The sequence below is a fragment of the Neltuma alba genome, unplaced genomic scaffold (genome assembly GCF_004799145.2).
Source record: "Neltuma alba isolate B1F8T4 unplaced genomic scaffold, ASM479914v2 tig00012535_pilon, whole genome shotgun sequence".
In the NCBI taxonomy this organism is placed as follows: domain Eukaryota; kingdom Viridiplantae; phylum Streptophyta; class Magnoliopsida; order Fabales; family Fabaceae; genus Neltuma; species Neltuma alba.
This window is the reverse complement of record NW_021637000.1, coordinates 223,224-235,361: the sequence shown is the minus strand read 5'-3', so window position 1 is coordinate 235,361 and position 12,138 is coordinate 223,224. Positions and strand designations below refer to the sequence as shown.

The 12,138-nt window shown below is 40.0% G+C and overlaps 2 protein-coding genes across 2 annotated transcripts; one reads left to right on the top strand and one right to left on the bottom strand.

The window, feature by feature from the left end:
* Nucleotides 1-1,485: 1,485 nt before the first annotated feature.
* LOC114728439 (endoglucanase 17-like) lies at nucleotides 1,486-4,112 on the top strand. The gene is made up of 8 exons (XM_028915347.1): nucleotides 1,486-1,761; nucleotides 1,881-2,087; nucleotides 2,174-2,374; nucleotides 2,466-2,558; nucleotides 2,673-2,834; nucleotides 2,931-3,042; nucleotides 3,156-3,319; nucleotides 3,416-4,112. The coding sequence occupies exons 1-8, from the start codon at nucleotides 1,498-1,500 to the stop codon at nucleotides 3,746-3,748; spliced, it is 1,536 nt and encodes a 511-aa protein (XP_028771180.1). The 5' UTR covers nucleotides 1,486-1,497; the 3' UTR covers nucleotides 3,749-4,112.
* A 693-nt stretch (nucleotides 4,113-4,805) lies between these two features.
* Nucleotides 4,806-10,663, bottom strand: LOC114728400 (sucrose synthase 2). The gene is made up of 15 exons (XM_028915309.1): nucleotides 10,465-10,663; nucleotides 9,795-9,927; nucleotides 9,076-9,227; nucleotides 8,763-8,955; nucleotides 8,409-8,527; nucleotides 8,077-8,293; nucleotides 7,860-7,955; nucleotides 7,600-7,773; nucleotides 7,323-7,439; nucleotides 7,045-7,211; nucleotides 6,283-6,507; nucleotides 5,840-6,161; nucleotides 5,520-5,764; nucleotides 5,297-5,435; nucleotides 4,806-5,139 (listed from the first exon to the last, which is right to left on the bottom strand). Exons 1-15 carry the CDS (start codon nucleotides 10,560-10,562, stop codon nucleotides 5,101-5,103), a joined length of 2,436 nt encoding a protein of 811 aa, XP_028771142.1. The 5' UTR covers nucleotides 10,563-10,663; the 3' UTR covers nucleotides 4,806-5,100.
* Between the last annotated feature and the right edge of the window lie 1,475 nt (nucleotides 10,664-12,138).

Sequence of the window (12,138 nt, the reverse complement as noted above, 5' to 3'; positions counted from 1 at the left end):
TCCTTCTTTCCATTTCATATTCCACTTTCAGCATTGTTTTGTACAGTTCAGCCTATGCTTCCTGCTTTCCTTCCTTTCCCATCAACCGTGTTTAATGTCTTGCCATTGTTTCTTTACACACCTTCTGATTAGTGATTTCATTGCATGCATATTTCAGTTTATTCATAATCACTAGATCGTACCACCTAATTCTATATGGGTATTCACTTATCTCAGAGATAAGAGAAGCAGAAAAGGTTCATCAAATGTCACTGTTTTAATAATTGAGCGGTTTAATGACTCGAGAGATTCATATATACGTGACTAGGCCCAACCAAATAATGCTGCTCTGGATAAGGAATATGCAAAGCAATCCAATCATTCATAGGGCATTATGAGGCAGAGTTATTGTTCTCGTTCTCCACATGCTGTCTATGTGTATGTATTTTTCTGAAGCCAATTTCTAGATATTGCAGTCTCGTATTCTGACATGTTATGGGGAAGTACGTGTCGGGCAAATGACCGCAACTTAATTTGATTAGCTTAAAAGTTAACGTAACAGGGATTTGTTCATCACTGACCACCTTCTGTCCTCTCCTGTGATCTCTGTTATATGGTATGGGCATCTTCTCTGCTCTGCTTCCACACACCCTGGAACACTCCTTCCCGCTTTCACCCAACACTTCACATGCCTCCACACAAAGTAATAGTTAATAAACAATAGCCCCAGAAAGGCTTTTACCCTCTGTTAAATATTGTGATTCTTTAGACTTTTGGACAATGATCAAAACACTCTGTCATTTTTTGCAATATAAGCAACGAAACCATAAATGGCAAGCATGATCTTCTCTTCTTTCATGCATTTATTTATTTGAAAAGAGGGAATATTTTGGCATGGAGAATTTGTAGTTCATAACCATGGTGCTTATTATCACCTTGTTTTATCCCATTTTGAGAGAGAGAGAGAGAGAGATTCTTTTCGTAAATACACGGGATAAATATCCCTTATTTTGACTAACTTGTCCTTTTAATTTGCAAAATAAATAAATGTGGCTAAAGAAGTGAGCAACAGATTAGGGGCAGTGGCTCAATAAATTCTTGTTCACTTGCTCTCAACGCTGATTTCTATATCGCGGGCTTACGTCTCTATAACTTTTCGATTAATGGTAAGATGGGAGAGAATGACAGGCGTGCTAATTAATTTCCTTGATTGGCTTATTAGCCCAGCTGCTGCTTCTAAACTGTTTTGCACGGTGACCTAGACAAGTCCCCAAAATTTCCAAGTGTTATTAATAAGATTAGATTAGTTAATTGATTAAAGCCAAAAAGACGAGTGGGAGCATGTGGAGCCAATTATTGTTGTACCCGAGAAGCAGGACGTTTACAGAGGGCAGAGGCCGTTTTTGCTTTATAAATACAGAGCTTTGAGCCAAGAGGCATTGCGGCTTGAAGCAGGGGGCAGGTTAGTTGTTGGTTGGTTGCGCCAATCTTGTTACTTCTGCGCAGCCCACAGTCACAATGCGTCTCTTCCTTCCCTCCTTTGCTCCACTGGTCCTTATTTTTCTCTTCTCCACCACTCTGCTTCACTGCCATGCTTTCTCTGCCCACCACAATCACCCTCCTCGCAATCTCCACCACCCTCGTTTCGCCGCTCACAACTACAGAGATGCTCTCTCCAAATCCATTCTCTTTTTTGAAGGTCAGAGATCGGGGAAGCTCCCTCCCAACCAGAGGATGACTTGGAGGAGGGACTCTGGTCTCTCAGATGGCTCTGCCTTGCACGTACATTCCACATCTCTCTTTTTTTCCCCCTTATTGTTTAGCATTTACTGTCTGTTGTTGCATTCACGAGGGCAATGTGGAGTGAGGGTGGCTTATATCGGTGTAGAACTGAAATGCAGGTTGATTTGGTTGGAGGGTACTACGATGCAGGGGACAACGTCAAGTTTGGTTTTCCCATGGCATTCACCACCACCATGCTTTCCTGGAGCGTCATTGAGTTTGGGGGTCTAATGAAAGGTGAGTTGCAGAATGCCAGAGAGGCCATTCGTTGGGCTACTGATTATCTTCTCAAAGCCACTGCACATCCCGACACCATCTATGTTCAGGTTATTCATTTCTTGCACCGTCATTTTACCCACGACTACAAAGGGAATACAGAGCAGGGAAGATTGACATTGTTTGGGCTTTGCAGGTGGGAGATGCAAAGAAGGACCATGCTTGTTGGGAGAGACCTGAAGATATGGATACCCCAAGAAATGTTTACAAGATAGACAGGAACACCCCCGGCTCAGAAGTGGCCGCTGAAACTGCTGCTGCTCTTGCAGCTGCTTCTCTGGTTTTCAGAAGAAGCGACCCCATGTACTCTAAAACTTTAATCAGAAGAGCTATTAGGGTGAGTCATTGATTCCAGACAAAACCATAAAGGTTTAATTGAAATAGTAATTTGCATAAATTCTTACGTTTAGTGTATTTTCTGGGTATAGGTGTTCCAGTTCGCTGATAGATACAGGGGATCCTACAGCAACGGCTTGAAGCCCATCGTGTGCCCTTTCTATTGCTCTTACTCTGGCTACCAGGTTAAGGGTCACTGTTAATCTCTAATGAGTGTTGTTCAGGAGCGGTCTTTTTACGTTTAGAGGGATGCAGGGCTCTCAAGTCTTTTGTTTGGTGTCCGTGATAATATATTGTAGGATGAGCTATTGTGGGGTGCTGCTTGGCTGCACAAGGCTACGAAGAACCCAATGTTCCTACATTACATTCAAGTGAATGGACAAACCCTTGGGGCTGCGGAGTTCGACAACACCTTTGGGTGGGATAACAAGCATGCCGGAGCTAGGATACTTCTAACCAAGGTCCCATTTTAACCAACTTTATATTTTAGTCCTTCTACATGATGGTGTTTATGAACAGTGATGGTGCTTAACTGGGTTTTACAATCATGAACTCAGGAATTTCTAGTTGAAAGGGTCCAATCCCTGCATGAATACAAGGGTCATGCAGACAATTTCATCTGTTCTCTCGTTCCCGGAGCCTCTTTTTCTCCTACCCAATATACACCTGGTGAGGTCCCCCCCCCCCCCCCAAAAAAAAAATCCTTGTTTTACTCTCGTGTGGGTTTATCATCTTGTAACGGTCACTTCTTGTTCGTTGCTGTTTGGATACTGTCTACGCAGGTGGGCTTCTGTTCAAGATGAGTGATAGCAACATGCAGTATGTGACATCCTCTTCTTTCTTACTCTTAACCTATGCCAAATACTTGACCTCGTCCCACATGGTCGTCAACTGTGGCGGAATCGCCGTGACCCCCGGCAGACTTCGAGCAATAGCCAAGAAACAGGTTCCATTTCAATGCCCTGCGAGTGATTATTATTTTCACAGCGCATGAATTGTCTTGTAATTTGATTAAGGGGATATATGATGATGTTTTTCGCAGGTGGATTACTTGCTCGGCGACAACCCCTTGAAGATGTCGTACATGGTGGGGTATGGTCCAAGGTACCCACGAAGGATTCACCACAGGGGATCATCCCTACCGTCGATCTCAGTACATCCGGGAAAGATCCAATGCTCGGCAGGCTTCAGTGTGATGAAGTCGCAATCTCCGAACCCAAACATTCTGGTCGGAGCCGTTGTGGGCGGGCCCGACCTCCATGATAGGTTCCCAGATGAGCGGTCAGATTACGAGCAATCAGAGCCAGCCACTTACATCAACGCACCCCTGGTGGGAGCACTGGCTTATCTTGCTCACTCATTTGGCCAACTCTAAGCTAGAAACTATAAACTATGAACTTTTGAGTCGTTTCTTTGTGTTGTTATTATCAGTGTTGTGAGTTGATTTTGGGTAGTCGCATTCCTTGGGAGTGCACGAGGTAGTTAGAGGGCAGAGAGTCGCCAGCTAAGAGCGCTAGCCCCAAGCCTCGAAGCACATTGGTGTAGATTTGGAACATAGAGATAGGATGGCTTTTATAGCTTTACGGTGTCATAGTTTGGTGTACCTGGTCTTGAGTTTAGCCGTTTAGCTTTGTTGCCGTGGGGCATATTTTAATGTTTGGCGCCAGAAACGGCCATTTGTGTGCAAGGATGTGATATTCTTCTATGGTTAATGCAAATTGTAATATGCTTAACGTACTCGAAAGTCCCACGTCCAATCCAGTTTATTTTGTGAGGCGTTGCTGTGTTAAAGAATGACTTTTACGATGCAACTTTTTATTGAAACTCGGTATTAAATTATTGCAGGTCTCGTAGTCCCAATAAATTCAGGTTTAATTTATTTATTGTTCATAATAGCGCACTAGTAAACTTTTAAAATGAAATAAAAAAACTGAAGCGTGGAGAGCGTACAAACTACCAAGATTGGATAGCGAAATATTTGACCGTTGAAAGTAAAGGAATGGGAAATGGTGCTAAACGGTCCCGAAGACATTCTTGTGGTGGGGCCCATCCTGTTCAACTTTTAAGTTTTAACGCAAGAAAAGAAATTCCAAAGAATCAATAATTACTTCACATGGGGCCTCCATTTTCACGCAGGCTTCCTCCTTCTTCGGTCTTTTTCGGGTCCAAGACACCCAGACGCGTTCAGCGTTGAGTCGGCCCAGGCCCAGGCCCAGCCATTCTCTCCCGCCATTAATCCATGACACCATTAACAAGAATTTAGAGGAATGAAAATATGATCTCGTAAAAATATATTGAAATATCTGTTGTTAAATTTTTAACAACTAAAAAACTTCACATGCATTAAGAAAAATATTTAATTTATAAATAAAATTTCAAAATTAATAGATCATTTTTAATTATTAAGAATAAAAAACCTGATCAACATATTCTCCGGTTTCTAAACGATAACCATTTATTTGAACGGGCTTTTGATTAAGCACACCAAACATATTCGAGTTAAATAGAGGAATTCCACTTGTTTGATTCTGTTTTCATGATAGAGGTTACAAACAAGGCCGGCAATTGAGGCATCATCATAATCATAATTGCGAGTCCGGAGAACAATGTTATTATAACGCACACAGAAGCACAGCTTTATTTACACGCCATAGCCTGACACAGTCTTCCTTCACTCGTTTCAGTAGTACAATAGCTGCACCTTGCCCAGGCACCACCGCCACTGCGTTAATTTGCATCATCCTTTGCTAGCGGAACAGAATGTGCCTGCGTCCCATGCGAAACAGAAAGTTAAATCAATCTCCCCGGCATTAACAGATCACGTACAGATAAGCATGGATTCAGACAGCATAAAATCAGGAGATGATAAGGTCGTAACCCTGAAACAAGCTTGAGACCAACCAAACAAATAACACACGCTCACCAAATCACGGAACTTGAGGATGTAGAACATCTCAAGATATCGTCGGGTTTCGCGCCTCTCCAGTTTGGACACATGCTTCCAGAAACCATAAACTCCGGCCAAGGTCATGAGCCTCTCAGAATAGATCTTCCATGTGTACCTGCATATGCTCTGCTTAGCGACTGCATCGCACTAAAAACTTACAATTCCTTTCCCCTTCCTCATTTTTAGGGGAGAAAAATACCTCTCATAAATTCTTTGAAGACCACCGTCAGATATTTTTTTCCAATGGCTTGGGTCCTCCTTGCATCGTTGGAAGAAATCAACCAATAGTTCAGAAGCTTGGTCAGGGTGATAAGGGTCAATGTTAAATCCGGATACACCATGCTCAATTATCTCCGCAGGACCACCATGACAGGTAGCAAACGTGGGCAGCCCACAGGTCATGGCCTCCACAACTGTCAGTCCAAAAGCTTCATAGAAAGCAGGCTGTGACAAGAGAGCTAAGGTTAAGAATCATATCTGAGAGGTCAGGCACCAAAGCATAAACTTCTTTTATGATACCTGAATGAAAGCGCCTCTGGTGTCTGCTATATAGCGATACAGCTCACCATTACGTGCCCTATTTGTTTGGGCAGCTATCCAACGAAAATCACCGTCTAAATTATATTTCTTCATGAGATCGTGCATCTTCTCAATTTCTGCAATTTCTTCTCTGTCCCTGGACTTCTTTACATCAATATAGCCAGCTACAACAACCAGGTTGACCAGTTCCCTCAATTTGCTGTTCTTACTATAGCTTTCTACCAAGCCAGAAATGTTTTTTACTCTGTCTAACCTTGCCATGGAAAATATTATGGGCTTTGACCGGTCTTTAAGTGTACCGCTGCCACAACAGAAACAAAGATTAACTTTACTCATTGCCGTCAGCAGTCTGTCTCGTTATATTTACTTCTGTCAACATGAATTTATAAGTCCAAATTTATAATCCCAGTTGAAATACTCACACATGCTCATCAGTCTGTTCAGGATCATATAACAGCTTTTCAATTGAACCATGCAGGGCAGTTAGTCTTTTCTGCTTTTCAGAGTAGGGAAAGTAGATGCTCATATCTGCCCCAGGAGAGACAATATTGAACTTAGGATCAAAAACGTCAATGCCATGGACAACCCTGTAGAGCCCAGGAAGAGTAAATGCAGTGTGACTCTCATATTGGCCCACAGTATTCTTCCTGAAAGAAGCCAGTGTCAGTAATCAGCAGCAATAGCATGAAGGAGAACTTACATCTTAAAATCCTGAAGAAGAAAGCAAAGGAAAGCACAAAGAATAAAAAGCTAACAACAGTTATGGCCACCTGAGATGAACCAGTAAACTTGATATGAGTTTGAGGCATGGATATGTGAGACCTTGAAGAGCCAAGACAGAATAAAAAACTAAATCTATGATTTGGCATGGATTTCCATAGGCAACAAAATAGAGTCACCGTGAATTGTTCAGGAAACTTAAGACATCTAGGTGCTCTAAATCAAATCCAAAAATTTGTTTCTTGAAAAAGTAGTACATCCCCCAACAAGTAATTACAATAGGTTTGCAGGACCCCAAACATACAATGTTAAAGAACATACTACTACTTTCATGATGATAATCATTAGTTCAAATGAAACCGACAGTATTGGGAAATTATATAAAGATAATATAATTGAGCAATATCATGGGGGGTTAAAATGATGAGTGAACTATCACTGATCCTCAAGTAGAATAGACTTACGTTCCAGCAATCTCTTGATATGTACTGGTGATGATAAAATCAGCATTGTTCATTGCTATTAGGTCAGCAGTGAATTGGCAAGAAAAATGATACTTCTCCTCAAACTTTTTCCAATATATATCTGAATCTGGATATTTCGTTTTCTCTAGTGCATGCGCAATTGTGCACTACAAACATAAACATTTGCATCTAGTAAGTAGCGATCTCATAAGACGATAATGTGAGCTTTCTGATTTTGTACTGCTTAGTAAGAGAAGGAAAAATGAAAGGATAAAAACCTGTGTCACTCCCATTTTATAAGCTAATAAAGACGCAACAAGGTTTCCATCACTGTAGTTTCCAATAATGAAGTCCGGATAACCCTGCAGCTCAGCGGCAATTTCACTGGCAACATCCTGTGTAAGAGCAACCAAAAGTATTGGAACCGTAAGGCTAGCAAATGTAGCACACATTCTGTAAACGTCAGAATCATAAACTAAGCTAAGAAACCATACAATACTACGACAATATTTCACAGGCGAGGGTAATTTCAGTTATCTACAGTCCAAGACCAACCTCTGCATAAGTCTCCAGATAAGGCCATACGTCAAACCTTGAGATCCACTTACGTAGAGTTCCTGTATCTGATCTGAAAGGAACTCGCAAAATATGAGTGTGTTCAGTGCCACTGACTCTTTCTAGCCGCTGATTGCATGTTGTCCCCTTTGCATCAGGTATCAACCTGGTAACCTTGAAACAGTAAAAATAACTATTTAACTAAACAAAAATCACTACTATTCCAAATCACAGAAAATGAGCCAGGATAACAATCTTACGATTAGAATTCTTGGAGTGAAATCTAGTCCTTGCTTCTGGATTCTAAGAAGCATCTCATTCTCAAGGGCACGCACTTGATCCAATATATAAACAACCTGCAGATATGAAGCTTTTATTTAGGATGGTGCTAAAACAATGTTTCACATGAATGCACGAGTCAAAATATCAGAAGTGTATAGAGAAAAGAGAAATAATCTTAAGATTCATGAGATTTACCTGCCCACCAGTGTCGGGCAAACCCAAGACATTGGCTTGACCAAAGTATCCATGAGGAGATAATATAACAACATTAAAGACCATAGGTACTCTCCCAAGAAACGTCTCTAATGTAGAAGGATCAGGAGCTTGTAGAATGTCCAGGAGAAGATGCATCATCTCCAACACTCTTTCAGCAGTATCACCCCACCCTCTCTCAAAACCCATTCCCTGTAACCTGCAGGCAGAAAAGAAGAAGAAAATATCAAACTACAATATTCTGGAGAACTCCTCACATCAGGATACAAGCTGCATCGCAAAGCCATGTAAAATCCATGATAAGTTAAACTTACACATATTCAAACTCAGAATAGCCGGTATCAGGTTTGAGTTTAGAGAGATAATCCTCAGCCTTGACCAAAGCTGACTGAAGTTTGGAGATGCTTTGTATACGGTCATTTAACATCAGCGTCTGCGCCAATATCATGAAGGGAAAGAAAAATCAGCCATGTAAGGAGATTAAAGAAAATAAAAAAATAAAAGATAAACATTAAGCACAGTACTGCAGAGTGGATATCAAAAGCATCCGTGCATCATAAAATTATATCCAACATTAAATGCACCAAAGTATATTTAAAGATAGAACAGGAGCCATTCAGCACAATCACTATAGTACAAGAAGGAACTTCGAGGCACAGAAAACTTACGTGCCCTTTATATGTGTGGAGTCTGAGGAAATCAAGTAATGGCTCCAAGGAATCCTTGTTCCGAAACATGATTGATGAAAGGTGACGGTTAAGAAATTGAACGCCGTTGCCAATGGATGATGATCGAGATGGACGAGGAAATGTAGCATTGAATGGCTCAAAGTCAAGCTCCAAGACGAAATGGTCATGAGTCCTGACGATATTTAAAAATAGGGGGGGAATCAAAATGTTAAGAGATCGCAAACCCAGGTCAGAAATTTCCCAAAAAGAAAAAAACGTAACCATAGAAAGAGTGGAGTAATAGATTTCTTACGTTCCATCTACAAGCTCCTCTTTGAAGTGAAGATATTCAGGGACACTCAATTGCTCCACACTAAGTTCATAAACATTAACACGGACATATTCCCAAACACCAGGTCTAGGACGAACTGCAATTGCCACAAAAGGAGGCAAAACTATGGCTTCCTATCACCAAAAAAGAAAAGAACAGGAAATGCAACACTTCAGTGAATTGCAGTGACCTTCAGAGATAAGAGTGCTCCCCTAGCATGAAACTATCAATCTATAGTTTGTAATTAATTATACATGGAATCAAAATTAGGGGCAAGCTACATCATGAAGCATACATAATTTACCGTTGTTGGGAATACAGCACAAGAACTCGCTTAGGTCAAATGTGAATGCATTTTAAGTTCACTTGGTGACCACAAGTTCATAACTAATTTAAGCTTTAGGATTCATCAAGTTAAAAAGGGTACTTTCCCGGATTTAGAGGTCTGGATATCCTGATGATCATTAGGCGAAATTTCACTAAGATGCCACATTTTCAGCAACTACATATTGTGACCCAACTGTAGTTAATGGTATGCGGTTTGTTTCAGAGAGGTTAACGCTTTGTCGGAAATATGACATAAACCTAACATTACTTTAAGCACATTAATGTGGACCAAACTAATAGAACTCCGCCGAAAGTCATATGACATATGGGGTCACTAATATAATTTAAAACCAAAGTGTAATAGTCATATTCACCTGTGCAGACTTGAGGATTTCGCCGAAAGGGCCATCTTTAATATTCTGCGATGCTTCGTCCTCCCCGAGGATGCTTTCGAGCTCATCAATCAAATTATGGGGTTGCAAAATCCGTTTTCCCTGAGCCACGTACCTTCAAAAGCAAAATACAACTATCAATAAACCACAATCCACAAGTGCTATCTTTTTCTAACCAAAATGAAAAGAGAGAAGGAAAAAAATCAAAACAGAGGCAAGCGCCTGAACTACCAAGCCCATCATCCGAATGCAAAGCTTCATGTTTTCTTTCACCTCCCCAGCATAATTACACAAACTAAGAAATTTTAACACGCCACTTTGCAAATTTCAGCACCAAAATCTGTCACCCTCAGGCAAAAGTGTACAGTATTAAAGAGAAGACAAGGAAGATAAAAACTCTCTCATTTGACAATACACTGACTTGAGGATCGCGTCGGTGAAGAGAAAAAAGAACACTTCCAGTTTCCAAGGTTTTCTCATATTTATTTAAAGAGACGGGATTGGACTAGCAGAAAAAGAATCACGATGAATAGTTTAGGAAAAGAAGAATAAGCTGAAAAGTAAATGCAAAGGCGGATAATACATTCAAAAAGTTAGCAAAAACACTTGGGGAATGGGGGAGATTGATGAAGAAGGAGAAGGTGATTCGAACCTGGAGAGGAGAGAGACAAGTTCATTACGATGGGCCGAGAGAGTATCCTCTACTCGGTCTCTGATACTGGGAACTCGACCAAGCTTACGCTGGGACATGATCGGTTTCTGGACGTAGAATTGCGAGCTGGAAGGAAGTGCCTCGCAGTGAGATGAGCGATCACAAAAGATAAAGTGAGAAAGTGAAGCAGATTTTTGTCAAAGTAGGAGTGCGACGTGTGACTCCCAGAAGAGGTGAATTTAAGCAAGGCGGGGAGGAAGGAGGTGGTGACGTGGCGAATGGTGATTATTCCGCTGAATGGACAAAAATTGAAAATGAAAGCAAATTAATTTATTATTTACTCGTATTCTACAGATGCTTCCAAGATGAGCGACGAACACGGCTTTGACGTTAGGCCTCAACGGGCTGCCGGGTAAGAAATTGGTAAATGGGGAATCCAAAGATGCCAATGAAACACAAATAAGCTGGACAGCGGCATCCCTTGACAATTTCTCATGACACATATTTATAATATACTCCCCGACTTTTAGTATAGAACCTGATCGTTGAGTTGATTTTAATCCTGAATATAAGACTTATTTTTCATATTTATCATTTTTTTAAAATTACCCCTATTGATACGCACTCGAGTATAATCAAATGAAAGAAGGAGAAATGATATTAAGGAAGATGATTATGTTATTTAAAAAAAAACATGTTATATTTCTTATAATTAGCTAACTTATCTAACTTTTTTAATCTAGTCAAACTAGTTAAATAGATATTATATTAAGGATGAGAAGAATATAATTTAACTATAATTTCCTATTTCGTATCTAAGTGCTTATTAACTGGCATCAGCTTCTTACTTCATTCATACATCAAGTCAGCTGTCCCATTAATTCAACAGAAAAACAAAAGAGGAAGGCCAAAAGAATAGGGGGAGCCTTGATGTGCTCGTGAAAGGAGAAAGACCCGTACTCTTGTAATACACACAGTTCGGTATTTATATAACTTATCTCAAAATAATTCTCAATAACAATAATATTTTAAATAAAACATATTGTATTATATTATGAAACATTAAAAAAAAAAATCACAATAAAGATCCGGATGAAATGGGAAGTAGGGGGAGAGATGTTATAATGGGTGGTAAGTATACAAACAAAACTTCCCAGCTCAGGCGTGAAATCGACAACGCCTACTTGAGGAGGATGAGGATGCTAAAGAGGTCAGTCTTCTAGTGGCGACCCCACACACTATGTGGCGTGCTGCTTTTGGAATTATTCGGTGGACAAGTTGGGAGAAAATATCGGACACATAAAGTATGTAATGAAAATTGAATGGGTCGTTAAACCAATTGATTCCAAAGCTACTGGTTTATCGATGGCTTAATCATGATCAGCGCAATCATAATTAAAATATAAAAAGATATTTTTATCTGGTTTTGAAAAAAATAATTTTAATTTTTAAGTAAATAAAACATTCAAACAATGCTACTGATCATAATATAAAACCTAATTAACTAATTTTAAAAAATTAAAAAAATTAGTTAAATTAATTATTTGTAGTAAATAAATGTTATCGTTTTTAAAATACTCTTAGCAATCATATGTGTTTCAATTACTCATTGATAGTAACTCCCTAACACAATATAACTACTATAAAAATTACTTAAGACAAAATATATAAGTA

Coding starts and splice junctions, on each gene's coding strand:
- LOC114728439 (XM_028915347.1), top strand. CDS start 1,498: ATGCGTCTCTTCCTTCCCTCCTTTGCTCCACTGGTCCTTATTTTTCTC. Junction 2,559..2,672: donor GCTCTTACTCTGGCTACCAG/GTTAAGGGTCAC, acceptor AATATATTGTAG/GATGAGCTATTGTGGGGTGC. Junction 3,043..3,155: donor TCCTACCCAATATACACCTG/GTGAGGTCCCCC, acceptor CTGTCTACGCAG/GTGGGCTTCTGTTCAAGATG.
- LOC114728400 (XM_028915309.1), bottom strand. CDS start 10,562: ATGTCCCAGCGTAAGCTTGGTCGAGTTCCCAGTATCAGAGACCGAGTA. Junction 8,294..8,408: donor TATTCTGAGTTTGAATATGT/GTAAGTTTAACT, acceptor TTCTGCCTGCAG/GTTACAGGGAATGGGTTTTG. Junction 6,508..7,044: donor TATCAAGAGATTGCTGGAAC/GTAAGTCTATTC, acceptor GGCTTCTTTCAG/GAAGAATACTGTGGGCCAAT.